Below are 14541 nucleotides of genomic sequence, written 5' to 3' on the forward strand. Positions count from 1 at the left end.
ATACTTCATTAATTATATTTTATTTTTAATTTACATTTTGTTAGAAATCAGAAAAAAATGTATACTATAGACAATTGATAAAATATCTTTAGCAATTACGAAACGTCGTAGTTCAATAAAGAAATATGATTGGAGGAATTTCTAGAAATGGTGTGCGAACCAATGAAATTATTTTAATTTAATACAGTAAATCGAAGTACAGTATTAAAAAGTAATAGAGAACAAAAACATGCAAAAATCATAAATGAAAAATTTTACAGGTATATTCTGCCGAAAAAATAAATAAAAATACAGTTTATGTAATGTAATATAATGTTGCTTTAAAACAGGTAAGATTATTTAATGTGGGATATTTTAAACTTTCCTTATATGCTTAAAAAATAAAATATATCTGAAATTCAGCGCATATCTCATATTCAGCGGCTGTCATTTGTTTTACGTCTTAAAAGGTTTTTTTTGTAATGTATAAAATATATAAATAGTTTAAAGTTTACATAAATTTTCACGCGGCTCGGACTGCAGGGATGTGTTTGTGATGTCTATGATGCAACGGAATGATAAGGTGCACTAGATTTACATTTATGTAGTGCTCAATGTTTTGCTTTTCTGCACTTTACTCATATTCATTAGCTAACTCGTTGTGGTGTAATACTTGTTTTATTTCTCTTATAATATGCTATAACCTAGTGAAAGATACTCTGTAACAAATTCAGTCAACCACATCAGCTGTTAATATCAGTTTAATTATGAAACCTATAAACTATTCTTCCTTCAACCTAATATACCATAGTGCAATTCATTTTTAGCTCATGTTAAACTTTTATTGATTTTTCTCTATTGTGTGGATCACATATAGGTTATTTGTGGTAGAAAAAATATATTATCTTCTCGTTAACACGAGAGAGGAACTTTTGCCCAGCAGAGAGACATTGGCAATGAAAAAAAGTAGGATATTTACTAGCAATTACTTTAATTTTACGATTATTGTTCATTTGTGTGCGATATATACTCATGAACCATTTCAAATGCTATGATATCATCTCACTGTGTCTGTCTTGCTATGCACTCTTATGCTTGTTTTGTTTTTGTTGCAGTTGTACCGTGCATGTTGTGTTTGAACCATAGAAGTGGTATTGTAATTATATAATTGGCATTGTCCAGTGTAAGGTACAGCTAACGAACACAGTGCATCTTTCCTTCCCGTATGGCTGCATATGTTAACCGTACAATATCGATGATGGCTGGCGACGGGCCTCATAATGTCGCTATGAACAATGGGACTGTTCGTGTCAATATGTCAAATGTGGATTCGCCTCTACAGATATTTGTAAGAGCCAAAAAGAAGATTAATGACATATTTGTTGAAATTGATGATTATGTCAAGGATGCAGTTACATTTATGCATGGTAAGTTTGTATTTATAATAATATAATTATGTTAATAGTAAAATCTCTAGCCAAATCATTGTTTAATCTTTTCTTACATACATTGATGTAATAGTATTGAAGAAATTATTGTTTATAATGAGTAAAATTTCTTTTAATGACTATGAATTTAGCAAATCACTTCACAGAATTTGTAATTATCTGATTTAAGAAGAAGGAGCATTGTTTATAATGAATTTACTATAAACAAATTCATGATGCTTTAATTTATAAATTTTCTAAATAATTCTCCCCTGTGTCCTACTAATTTTATTGTTAATACTAAGAGAGTAATCTTCAGACCAAAAAAAAAACAACAGAAACTGTACAAAGACTCAACTCAATCAGATGAATGGTACTTTAATACATTTAACATAGATCAAAACAAGCACTAATTTTTATATAAAAGATAATTTAATGTCAATCTATAGTATAATTTATTCAACTACTTACAACCTCAAAAGATTATCTTTTGTAGCCCATTCTGTTTATCACAATAATGTGACAAGAAGAGTAAATCTTATCAGAAATTATTTAATATTACCTAAAATGAAATTTGTTTCAATATAAAATTATTTGACTTACAATTATTTTAAAGTGAAGATGCTGCTTTACGAATGGCGAAAAATAACAATATAATGGATAATTCCATTACATTTAATATAGATTTATTATATAGTAAATAGTTTTAGTAAATTCTTTTTAATATTTATAATTATTATAACTTCCTCATTGGATTTGTACAATTGTTTTTTTTTTTTCTAATAATGTGTTACCAGTTGATAAATATGCTAAATGTTTCAAGTTTCACTTTATCAATTTTCAGCTGTGTCTGGTGAGAATGGTATTGCGACAGCACAAGATGTTGCGAATGTTGAAGCGTATGTCAGTAAAGTACAAGCCATACGGGAGGTTCTTAAACGAGATCACATGAAAGTGGCATTCTTTGGAAGGTATGTTTTTAAGATTATTGATAATTGAGTAATGTTAGGCTACATAACTTCAAGCAAAGACCTTGAGGAACAGCCAGCCTGGCAAACTAAATAAATTACCATTGAAACATCTCTTTTCAACTTAGATAGGCCCTTTATTGAGCGATGTTAGTAGCAGAAGTCAGTAGTAGAACAGTTTTTAGCGTCACTAGCTATAGACAAATGCTATAAGTGCTAATTTGATTATGGAATTTTCTTTAAATACATATAAAACCATTTAAATTGCATTTGTATACATTTTGTAATTCACTGTATTATATTTTTAACGTTATAAGAACTATAACACAGATGGCACATTTGTAAGTGTGCAGAAGATCAGTTTTCCATCACTGCAGATTAATATTTTTGCTTTTAACTAGTTCACTTACTTTACTGGTGTTTACTAGCGTATATAAGCAATGCCATAGTATATATTACTACTGTTCTCTCATTCAACATAAATTATGTTTGTTAGCTAAGATCCTACCCACTGGTACTATGAGTTACGAGAGCATGAGCTAGAACATGCCTAATATCCAAGTTTTTCCATCGTCAATTGCTTAGCTTATAATATAAATCAGGAATGTTATGGAGCTTCACAACTTTTACCAAAACTATCAGACATCCGATAATTGGTAAAATATCATTCACATACTATATCCAGAACTTAAATTACATATCCATAACATCCCTAAAGACTATTATATATATATTATATTATATAATTCAATATATACTAAATTACTAACTCATTATGAGCTGATACTGGATAAATGATAAACAAAAATACAATAAGAAATAATTTGTTATAGCTAATTTAGTTAAAGTTTTCTTATAACAACAGTGTTGCATAATGTAGAGTATATAATATGCAGTGTATTATTCTGTACTTGTGTTCCTTATTGAAGGATGAGTGAACAAATGTTACTACAGGCACCAGGGACATAACATCTTAATTCCCGAGGTTGGTCGTGCATTGGTGATGTAAGGGATGCTTAATATTTGTCACAGTGTCAATGTCAGGTGGTGGTGTGTACCACTAACTATCAGGTGGCCCATGCCAGTCTGCCAATCTACTTCAAATAAAAATAAATAAATTGTTGAATGATTAATTTTAATTGATAGAAAAATATGATAGTAGTAAAAAACTTGTACTAACAAAATTAATTTAATTAAGGACGAGCAACGGTAAGAGCACAGTCATCAATGCCATGCTTCACGACAAGATCTTGCCGAGTGGCATTGGCCACACCACCAACTGCTTCCTGCAGGTGGAGGGATCCGATACAGACGAGGCCTTCATGAGGACGGAAGGTTCCGAGGAGAAGCTCAATGTACAGGTAAATTTCACTCGCCATCTTTAACGAGACACGTAACGAGAACAGGACCAAATAATGTTAAAATATTTCGTATCGATGCCATTCCATTTCCGGTCGCAGAGGCGTCTCTTAGGTCTTACAATGCCCACAAACACAAACGTTGCGTTGCAGTCGGTGAGCCAGCTGGGCCACGCGCTGTGCGCGTCGCGGCTGCAGGAGTGCTCGCTGGTGCACGTGCACTGGCCGCGCGAGCTGTGCGCGCTGCTGCGCGACGACGTGGTGCTGGTGGACAGCCCCGGCGTCGACGTCACGCCCAACCTGGACCAGTGGATCGACAAGCACTGCCTCGACGCCGACGTGTTCGTGCTCGTCGCCAACGCCGAGTCCACGCTCATGGTCACCGTGAGTAGCTCCGTTGTTCGCGCGGGCCCCGCCGCGGGGACTCCGGTTCCGTGAGAAACACCTCGGATCCGAGAGGAACCGAAAGAAACTCAGCGGGATAATTTTCTTTTTTAGTCGAATATTCGTGATTACAATAATAAATTATTTATTTTTAATACAGCAAAAAATATCAACAAAATTCTAATCTTAGTTGTTATATTATCCTGTGTCTAATATATTATCAATTTTAAATAGTAATGCTTATGAATGATTGAAACATACTTTAAAAATTTTGAAACAAACATTTCGTGCAACCGTATGTTGTAACTAAATATTTTTTTACATTTCGTGTAATATTAAAATTAAATAATACAAATATAAACACACACACAATAATAAACACGTTAATATGTCGTATATGACGTCAGATATGTCGTCAAAACGTTAATATTGTCAAGTTCGTTGCTCTTCATATTTATTTAATGTCGTTTTTGACTTCATTTCACAGGAGAAGAATTTCTTTCACAAAGTATCGACGAAGATATCGCAACCGAATATATTCATATTGAATAATCGATGGGACGCTTCCGCTTCGGAACCCGAGTATTTAGACCAAGTAAGATTTTTTTATTGACGCTCAGTATGTATAATAATAGTACGTAGATTTCTTCCATCGAATTATCATTAAAGTATAACGTGGTCTCGAGCTGTTCCATAACGAGCTTCCGTGTGCCCGCAGGTGCGCAGCCAGCACGCCAACCGCTGCGTGGACTTCCTGTCCCGCGAGCTGCGCGTGTGCTCCCCCAAGGAGGCGGAGGAGCGCATCTTCTTCATCTCGGCCAAGGAGGCGCTGCTCACGCGCATGCGCGAACGGGAGAAGCCAGTCTCCTGTGAGTACCCCCTCGTCTCTACGTCCATCTATATGGTGCCCCTAATGTTGCAGTGTGTCAGTTTGAAGGTTTTTTATCACATGGTCGACAAGAAAATGGACACTGTCCATAAGTCATGGGCGCTATAAGAAATACTAACCACTGCTCACATCGCCCTTATGCTTACGATCACACTGGCTAACTCGCCTTTGCATACTGAGTACTTCTGCTTTGCGGTAGAATAAATGATAAGTGGGTGGCACCCACCTACCACCTATATTCGTGACCGTGGAGTGCGATGTCCGCAGCGCCGCTGCTGGCGGACGGGCACCAGGTGCGCTACTTCGAGTTCGTGGACTTCGAGCGCAAGTTCGAGGAGTGCATCAGCCAGTCCGCCGTGCGCACCAAGTTCGCGCAGCACTCGCGCCGCGGGAAGAACATCGCCGGCGACGTCATGGCGGCGCTCGAGCTCGTGAGTCCCATAGATAGTCCCGCGGCTGACAGTAGGCAGACTGCACTGGTAGAAATTGACACCTAAGAAGAAGTGTCCTCGGACGTCTTTTCTCTCTCTCTCTCTCTTTCTGTCTGTCTCTTTCTGTTTTATATATCTTTACTTAAACTTATTTTTTTGTTATTGTTTTAATTAGCGAAAGCGGCTTCGTTCCGACTGTTCCACAATATATATCTGTTTATTAGTTGTCGTGTCGTATAAACCATATACGGTAATCAAAATCACAATTAACTCACGAACATTTGGATAACATAGACTAAATTTGTATTTCATATTCCCGTCAATAACGCATTTAAATTATTTGCTGAAAAACTGTCTTTATTTAGAAAAGAACTTAAAAGTGTCGTCGGTGACGTCGAATATAATAAACATACACGACTATCGCGGCTCAGGTGTACAACAGCTCGAGCGAGCAGAAGGCTGCGAAGGTGGAGAAGCAACGCGTTCTCCAGGAGCAGCTGTCGGCCGTGGAGGAGCAGCTCACCGCCATCACGCGCCAGATGAAGGACAAGATCGGTCGCATGGTGGAGAGCGTCGAACACAAGGTATCCCACAGTCCTCCCACCGGGTCGAATTCTATCCCCGAATCGAGAATATTTCGTCTACGAGGCGAAGTACCCGAAGCTCGAGCCCAACGCGAACGGTGCCCCGCAGGTGTCGCTGACGCTGAGCCAGGAGATCCGGCGGCTGTCGGCGCTGGTGGACGAGTACGAGGCGCCCTTCCGCAGCGAGCGCGGCGCGCTGGAGCTGTACAAGCGCGCGCTGCACCGCCACGTGGAGGCCGGCCTCGGCTCGCGGCTCAAGAAGCGCCTGTCCGCCGACATCGGCCACGAGATGGACGAGGCGCAGAAGGAGATGGCCGGTGAGCGTAATAGTGTCGTGTTATAAATAAAGATATATTATTCATAAACCCTCAGTGGAGCACAATATAGCTGAGTTATTACCGAATCGCATGAAATACGTAAATCTAAGGTTTGATTTCTTAATACTTCTTGCTACTTATATATAGTTACTTATTTTTAAATTTCGTTTCGTCCTATACCTGTTCCCCAGAACGCATGTACAACATACTGCCCATGCACAAGCGAGCGGCGGCAGCCAGCTACATCGTGCCCCACCAGCAACCCTTCGAAGTGCTCTACCGCCTCAACTGCGACAACCTCTGCGCCGATTTCCAGGAGGATCTCACGTTTCGTTTTTCTTACGGGATCACGGCTCTGATCCAGCGCTTCCAGGGACGGAACACGAATAAAATCGCCCTAAAGAATCCTCCAACGGTAACACAGGTATTAACGCATACTCCTTCATGCATTTACACATTTCCCCAACGTCCACTTGATTGTCCCATCACAAATATAGGTTTCTTATTATTATAAGCTAATCCAGATTCATTTAGGTTTTTATTATCGAGTCATCGTAGACAATTAAAGTTGTAGATTTTGATGATAACTATGGATCCCATAATTTCAGAGAGGGCGCATCGAAGACATTTCGAATATTCTTCGATAATGAGCATAAATTAAACCATCTCATCCACTGACAATAAACGATAATCCGAACAGATCCCTCCGTCGATGCCCCCCGCGGCGCAGGAGTCCCCGCGCCCCGCCCCCGGCGTGGGCCCGCTCAGTGCGGAGGAGTGGAGCATGGTCTCCAAGTTCGCCCTCGGCGCGCTCACCTCGCAGGGAACCATGGGCGGCCTGCTGCTCTCCGGACTGGTGAGCGGACTAGTATCATGTCGTATTTAAAGTTACAGTATCAGAGTGATTTTAATATTGGTATCGCTGCTGCTGACAGTTGCTGAAGACGGTGGGCTGGCGGGTGGTGGCGGTGACGGGGCTGGTGTACGGCGCGCTGTACGCGTACGAGCGGCTGACGTGGACCACGCGCGCGCAGGAGCGCGTGTTCAAGCGGCAGTACGTGGCGCACGCCGGCCGCAAGCTGCGCCTCATTGTCGACCTCACCTCCGCCAACTGCAGCCACCAGGTGCAGCAGTACGTATCCGCGCCGCCCGGCGCTGCTACCCGATAGGTTCATAAAGCTGTAGACTCCCGGCTACTTTTGCAGATGTTAGTTAAACAACATTACTAGTAACCCAGAATTGGGAAGTCAACAATGATGTGATGAACCATGTTGTTCCTGCACGTAATGCCTCTTCGATCGAATCGATTTCCAGAGAGTTGAGAGTCCATCTATGTTTGTGCACCGTGTCCTGCGCAGTTACCTAGGATTTAAGTTTGCCGCACTAATCGTAACTTGCATTACTAATGACTGTCTATCTACGTCAGAGAGCTCTCCACGATGTTCGCTCGGCTCTGTCGCTTGGTGGACGAGGCGACCACCGAGATGGACAGCGAGCTGACCGAAGTCAAGGAAGCTATTAAAATGTTAGACGGAGCGTCCACCTCCGCCAAGAAACTGAGGAACAAGGCGAACTACCTCTGCCACGAACTGGAACTATTCGATGACGCTTTCCTCAAACATTAGGATATTGTAAGTTTTACTATAATTGTGAACTAATGGTAAATAAAAAACAATTCTCGATATCTAAACAAATCCAAACACATTGTATAAAAATTTAATTTATATTTTGTAAAATTTATTAAACAATAATATCTCATTAATGTAAACATTTTCTTCTTTCAAAATAGACATCTTTATAATAATTTTAATACATTTTTTTCTCTCACCCTTACAGGTGTTTAAGATACCCTGAACGGGCCGGCAGTCGCGGGATGCATTTCATACGAGAGCACTGGTGCAGCGCAGCTGATTAAATATTATTATCGTAGTTATGTTGTGTAGTCTCGATGGTAGCGTGATTATGTGTTAAGAGTAACATTTATTGAGGACATTAGTATCAATGTAACCTTAACGTAATCTTACTTCATATACCGTGTGTTATGTAGACAATAATATTCTGATGTCTTTCTTTATGACCAAGGTATATTTTAGCTTATTTAGAAAATAATTCAGACATTTTATAAATTTAATATGTTACTTTTTATATCGAGAAGTGATCATCACACTGGACATTTTATCAAGGTAATTGAATTAGTTCTCTTGAGATAATTATTAAACTGTGCCTCCATAATAATAGTTGAAGAGATTGAAATATAATATTTATTTAACGACATAAGTTGAAAACATTGGACCAATTTTAATTTTCTTCTAACATTAGAAAAAACAAAATGTAAGTAAGCTAAACTAAATAAATTCGAATATTTTGTGATATATAAATATTTTTCGTAAGGCATTAGATATTAAAATAATGTTACCATTTGTTGGTGAAGACGCTACCGTCGAGACTTTTGAGGGTGTTGTGTGCATGGTCTATTTATTTACTGTTGATTATTGTTGTTGTAGATGTCTTAAATATGTGAGGTTATATGTATGTCTTTATATAACTCTGCGGAGTAAGGTGTCTATTATAAACGCACAAAATACCATTTTCTTTAGCCATTTGACTTTAAAAATGGTATAAAGCAGTAATTGTTTTTATATACAAATCTTTTTAAATAAAAAAATTGTATATTTAAAAATTATGTGTTTGTGATATTTCAAATATCTTAAAAAGGCAAAACTAAAAATAAATGACAACAGTTGTATAAAGACTTACAATACAACCTCGCTGTTTTATATTTGTTAGCCTGTTGTATTTCAATGTGTATAAATATTTTTAATCTCCTGCCAGCACCATTGTAATGACATGACAATTATGGGGTCTTCGGTCCACTGAGCTTCACTATTATAACCGTATTAGCCATCAAACAAAAAATGAAATTATAGAACTTGGACAATGTCATTCGCGAAGCTATTCCAGCGCGATGTGGAGTGAGGCTCATGAGGCTGAGATTTAATCCACAAGAGATTTGATACGTTGACCTTAATGTGACCTTGGGTAGGTCAATCTTGTACATTAACTCATGTATAGTTGATTAAATCCGTGTAAATTCATTTTGTAATTATTTTGTATTTCGTCTTGTAACATTTTTTATCACAATGAATTCGCGCGTGAGGAGACACTAATTCTCTGCTGGATCGTGACATCTTTTAAGGTCTATGTAACGCCAGATATTTTAATTGATGGAATAGGAACTATGATGAAACGTAAATTTTATTTTTCTGATAAAATGTGACTGGCGATTGAAAACAAAAATTTGTTAATATAATAATTAAAGTTATTGCAGTGTCACATCCAGCTTTGCATTAGTCTTCGCAATTTTGTTACTATAAAACTTTAGTGAAATTTTTAATTTTGATTATATATCTTTTTATGCCCGCTTGGTGCTATACGCTAAAATATAAAGCTAATTGAGCAGCCGATATGTTACAATCTTAGGTCGTTATTAAATTTGAATAAATTAAGAACATTTGTAAGTTTAATACAGAAAGTATTATTACATGTAAAGCGAAAGAAATTATGTATAATATACTGAAAAGAAATGTTACCAAATTGCTAGTAATGAGGTGATTTTGAGATATTGTCCTTGAAAGACAAGTAATAGACAAATGCTGGGAAACTCCGGAGTATACTAGAATCAATACAATTGGAAAATATAATAAGTAATATCATAAATGAAGTAACGACGCTACAGCTCTCTAAGCTTCACCGACTAGACTACGAAGGGTGAGACGTTAGAGTGAGCTGCAAGTATGTTCTGTTACAGAACAACGAATGTTGAAGATCAGTTGAAATTATATAACAATGAATCAATAAAATTTTCAATTATTCTGTTTGATGCCCATTCATTTGCTTTTCAATTTAGAAACGCTTTCTAGTATGATAATATAAAGTTAAAAAAATACGCGTTACAAATGGAGGAATATATTTATTTCAATGTAAATTTGTTAAAATGTATGCATGTATGTCCTCCGGTACAAAGTACCTATAAAATTGGCTAATTATACATAGTGTTATGTATTATCTACTTTAATCTAATTTGTACAAAAAATCGAGTATAGGAATACGTAAATTGGTTTTTATATATATTGGCGTTCTACAATAACATTTTATAAATTGATCAAAACTTAGATACCAAAGTGAAAATAGTAACCTATTGAAAATAAATATTCTTTTTATTTTTGTACAAATTACAGATTAAAATTTAATATATTTACTGCTCACAAATATTTTTTTGTAATCATGATTTTGGTTACTAAGTAGTATATATATATGAGGCCCCATTTCTATGTTATGGATTTAATGAGTTGAGGCCACATACGGTTTAGATAGATTTTGTTGTTAAATGTAATTAGTCATGCATAATTAGGTGAATTTTCTTATGTAAATAAATAAAGGATTCCTTTATAATTCTTTGTTTTATTTAAAAACGACAAACTTTTAACAAAAAATAATGAGATCTGTTGTTACATGCTTAACATATTTAACATTAAATAGTATAGGATAGCACATCTTCAAGCTTCAAACTTAATATTTTTGCTTTATAGTATTTTTTCGGTGGGAGCTAAAACAATAAAAATAAAACTTTGTTAATTAACTTTTTGGAGTATTGTGTGTGTGCGAAATTTTTTTCGTGCGCATCTATGGCAATGTACTATCCCAATGATATGGTAGCCTTCTTTTAAACATAAAATAATACATATACGTGAGTACCAAATGTTGATGTTACATATTCATAAATATTTAGTCATTTAAATATGGATAGAAATGTTATCATACCATATTTTCATTGTGTTTAAAATTACTCTTGTTAAAGAATACACCATCAGTAGCTTCCAGACCATAATATTTACAAGCCGAACGCACTTCCTCCTCACTGTTGAATGCTAGCCACTTTTGTACCACCCTCACAGGCACAGTTAAATGTTTACTGTTGAATGCAGTACTCAGGCTTTGCAAAGCTCTTCTGAAATTAGTATATAATGATTTATTTCTTTACATTCAATAAATAAATAATGTTTGGAATTTAAGAAAGAACATCTTGTACAGTTTAGGATTTTCAAAATTGAAGCAATAAATAATATGATAAATTTGTACAAATATCAACTCACTTTTGTAATGAGGGCAGATACAAGCAGAGAACTGAGAATGTTAGTGGACATAATCTTGTAGAAAGTTGCAACATTCTGATGTAATTCCTATGCTGGTGAGCCAATGCTATGTTGTAGGTCAGCTTTAATATAGAAACTCTACAATATTTATATTGTAATAATTTTAACTCTATATATAATAATGAGCAAAGCTTCATGTGAGGCAATACAAAAACAAATTATTATGAGAAACTATCACAACATCATTATTTTAACAAAAAAAATAAGTGAATGTACAAGAATAATTTAAATATTTGTGTAATTGTGTGTATAAGTGTAAAAACAAAAATAAATTATATTATAACCGGGAGAAACAAAATACATTGCATGTCATACATACATTTCTATACGTTAATTTTTGTTAGAAATAGTTATTATTGCTCAGAGTCCAGACAAAATAAAAGTAGCCAATTTTCTTTTTACAGGAGACAGCTGAATTTTCAATTTAATTTTACATTTGACAATGACCTATGAGTTTCATATAATCATTATAATACTAACCTTTTTATAGATTTTGGTAAATTCAAATACCTATAAAGTGGGTGGATATCATCTAAATTACATAAGATATACAAGCTTTCTACCAATATTCTGTCACATGAGAGAGTACCATCTTTCCCTCTATTAACATTCAAAGATGATAAATTATCAATGATCTCATCAACATCATTCACTCCAACCTTACTCCGTTCTATAAGGTCACAAGAACTTAAGTACCATTTCAGACATTCCAACAGATATTTCTTGTTTAGAACAGGATCATATTCACTCAGTGGATGTTCACATAACCTAAAACAAATATTTTAAAAGAAATATATATTTAGATTATTAATTGACTTTTAATGATTTTTCTCTACAGACAACACACCTGATTCACACAATAAATAAACTATATTTTTAAAGTTTACCATTTTTACTGATTGCATATATATTTTATATTTAATTTAATATGTAAATACCTATAGCCAAAGTAGACATAAAATCTAATCATAGGTTCTAGTAGAACAATGCACTCCTCTGGTGGGAGCCTTTGTATAGTCATATCTTGCCTTACAGCCCTTAGACGATCATTTAGAAAGTCATACAAAACTGACATTGGAACGTCTGATCTATTTGATACCCTGGAAAATAATTTTATTTTATTATTTATTAATATATTGTATATAATGAAAAAAAATATATTTTGACAAATTTACCATTAAAAACTCACAAGATATTTATTCAAAGTTATCTTATAGACAATCTAAAGATCAATGAGATAGTTGTATATTTAAGTAATATATATTTATATTACATTTTTAAAAGTATAGAAATAACAGCTGTAAGAATATTCAAAAATTTACTTTATCAGCAAATAGTGTATAGTGTCAAAGAGCACTGGATATGGCCTCAAAAGACGAGGCACTGCCATATTAGCACTGGCCGCCGAACGGGAGTAACTTTTAATTAATTTGTATCCCGAACCAGTAACTTCTAGAACATGCACCAACTTTTCTTTTTTCCGCCTTTAATTAAATAAATAACACAATTATTCCCATCATGTTGGAGTATGATTATTAACAACGTTTTCGCAGTTAAATCTTACAAAGTAACTTCTTCACGTGGACACATGTCTGAACATGTTCCAACGATGCACTGCTTGTTATCATCATATTTTGTGTCTAGAGTTATATTCTGATTATTATAATGAGACATTATATACATAAAAATAACTTAGATATTTTAAAAAAATATATGTCCCAAATCTTAAGTCCTGGACGTCCGGACGTCGTAATGTTTATAGTTTAGTTGTCAAATTATTGACATTGACATATCACATAAGTGAAGTGCTCATACTTCCTTTTTGACAAAAAGGAGGTACCGAAAATACAGTAATGTTGAGACCGGAAAAGTGTTTGAGTGATATTTTGCGGATTCTTTTTCGAATCTAATTTGAACAATTCCGTGTATGTTTGAGAAAAATATTGTTAATATATTTTTCTCAAAAGATATTATTAGTATTAACTTGAAATAAAAATTTCAAGCCAATTTTTTTAAACATTTAGTTTTGATACAATATATTAATGTAATAAAAATATTAGCATTTGTTTATTATATCATAATGACTGTATATATTTGGAGGCATTATTCGTCGATCACCATAATCATAATTTCATTAGAAACATTAAAAATATATTAATATACATATATAACCATAGAAATTATTGTATTGTTAGCTAATGAAAATATAGCTATTATTATCTCATAATGTTAAAGTTTAAAACCAATTGTATACCTTAGATTATAATTTTAGAGCAGATGGAAAAGTCCATGCAAATGAAATTGTACTATTTGTTATATTGTGTTAATCGTGATATTTATTTCCGAAATGACTTACACGATTTTGTACAAAATTGTGATTATAGTTTTAGTTATTATTTTTGAAGTTTTTTGTGTGAGTTACAAATTGTTTTTGAACCATAAATATGCTATCCCTACCAGGTGGAATCAATAATGGAAATTTTTTCTACAGCTAATTGAAAAAGACATTAGCCATACATATAAAATATAAATTCAGGCAATTTCATAATACCTAGTGGTCCAACATAGGTCTGCTGAGCTAAGAAATCCTGTTACTTATACATCGTATTTAATCTTACAGGCTGTTCAAGTGATACCAGAGAGGGCCAAAGTAGTATACGTAAATAAAAAATACTTCTATAACTACACCTTTGATGTCAGACGATATAGCAGGAAGAGCGGTTACCAGATCAATATTGAGTCCACCTTGAAAAATCAATGGGCTAATAATGTTTCGGTAATTAAAACCGATGCGGAATATCTTTGTTTGTTTTTATAACTAATACTAAACTTGAATATTCAATTTTTAGATACATATATCATTCTACGAGTATCTTCACAATGAATACAGACGGTCGTTTATAGATTTTAATTACAAGTATTGTGATTTACTGAAATATGAAAAATATTTCGCTCCTGCACTTCTTGCGTATGGCATTACGTGTCCCCTTC

The 14541-nt window shown here is 35.0% G+C and overlaps 2 protein-coding genes across 7 annotated transcripts; one reads left to right on the forward strand and one right to left on the reverse strand.

Annotated features, from left to right (window-relative positions):
• Window positions 1-174: 174 nt before the first annotated feature.
• On the forward strand, window positions 175-10789 carry LOC113404757 (transmembrane GTPase Marf). Of its 4 annotated transcripts, none has more exons than XM_064215717.1 (16): window positions 175-329; window positions 523-562; window positions 1095-1406; window positions 2251-2377; window positions 3573-3735; window positions 3886-4116; window positions 4604-4711; window positions 4835-4985; window positions 5273-5436; window positions 5868-6020; window positions 6130-6337; window positions 6529-6761; window positions 7038-7193; window positions 7273-7469; window positions 7764-7972; window positions 8174-10789. In XM_064215717.1, exons 3-15 carry the CDS (start codon window positions 1205-1207, stop codon window positions 7960-7962), a joined length of 2292 nt encoding a protein of 763 aa, XP_064071787.1. In that variant the 5' UTR covers window positions 175-329; window positions 523-562; window positions 1095-1204; the 3' UTR covers window positions 7963-7972; window positions 8174-10789. The 4 variants fall into 4 exon arrangements, with proteins under 4 accessions (XP_064071787.1, XP_064071789.1, XP_026501544.1 ...); XM_064215719.1 differs by having other exon boundaries at window positions 1162-1406; XM_026645759.2 differs by lacking the exon at window positions 523-562.
• On the reverse strand, window positions 10779-13286 carry LOC113404761 (uncharacterized). 3 transcript variants are annotated; one of them, XM_026645765.2, is made up of 7 exons: window positions 13115-13286; window positions 12873-13034; window positions 12489-12650; window positions 12031-12318; window positions 11491-11628; window positions 11159-11345; window positions 10779-10943 (listed from the first exon to the last, which is right to left on the reverse strand). In XM_026645765.2, exons 1-7 carry the CDS (start codon window positions 13231-13233, stop codon window positions 10869-10871), a joined length of 1131 nt encoding a protein of 376 aa, XP_026501550.1. In that variant the 5' UTR covers window positions 13234-13286; the 3' UTR covers window positions 10779-10868. The 3 variants fall into 3 exon arrangements, with proteins under 3 accessions (XP_026501550.1, XP_064071790.1, XP_064071791.1); XM_064215720.1 differs by having other exon boundaries at window positions 12873-13276; XM_064215721.1 differs by lacking the exons at window positions 10779-10943; window positions 11159-11345 and having other exon boundaries at window positions 11491-11612.
• Window positions 13287-14541: the final 1255 nt, after the last annotated feature.

Source organism: Vanessa tameamea, chromosome 8, assembly GCF_037043105.1.
Source record: "Vanessa tameamea isolate UH-Manoa-2023 chromosome 8, ilVanTame1 primary haplotype, whole genome shotgun sequence".
Taxonomy (NCBI): Eukaryota; Metazoa; Arthropoda; class Insecta; order Lepidoptera; family Nymphalidae; genus Vanessa; species Vanessa tameamea.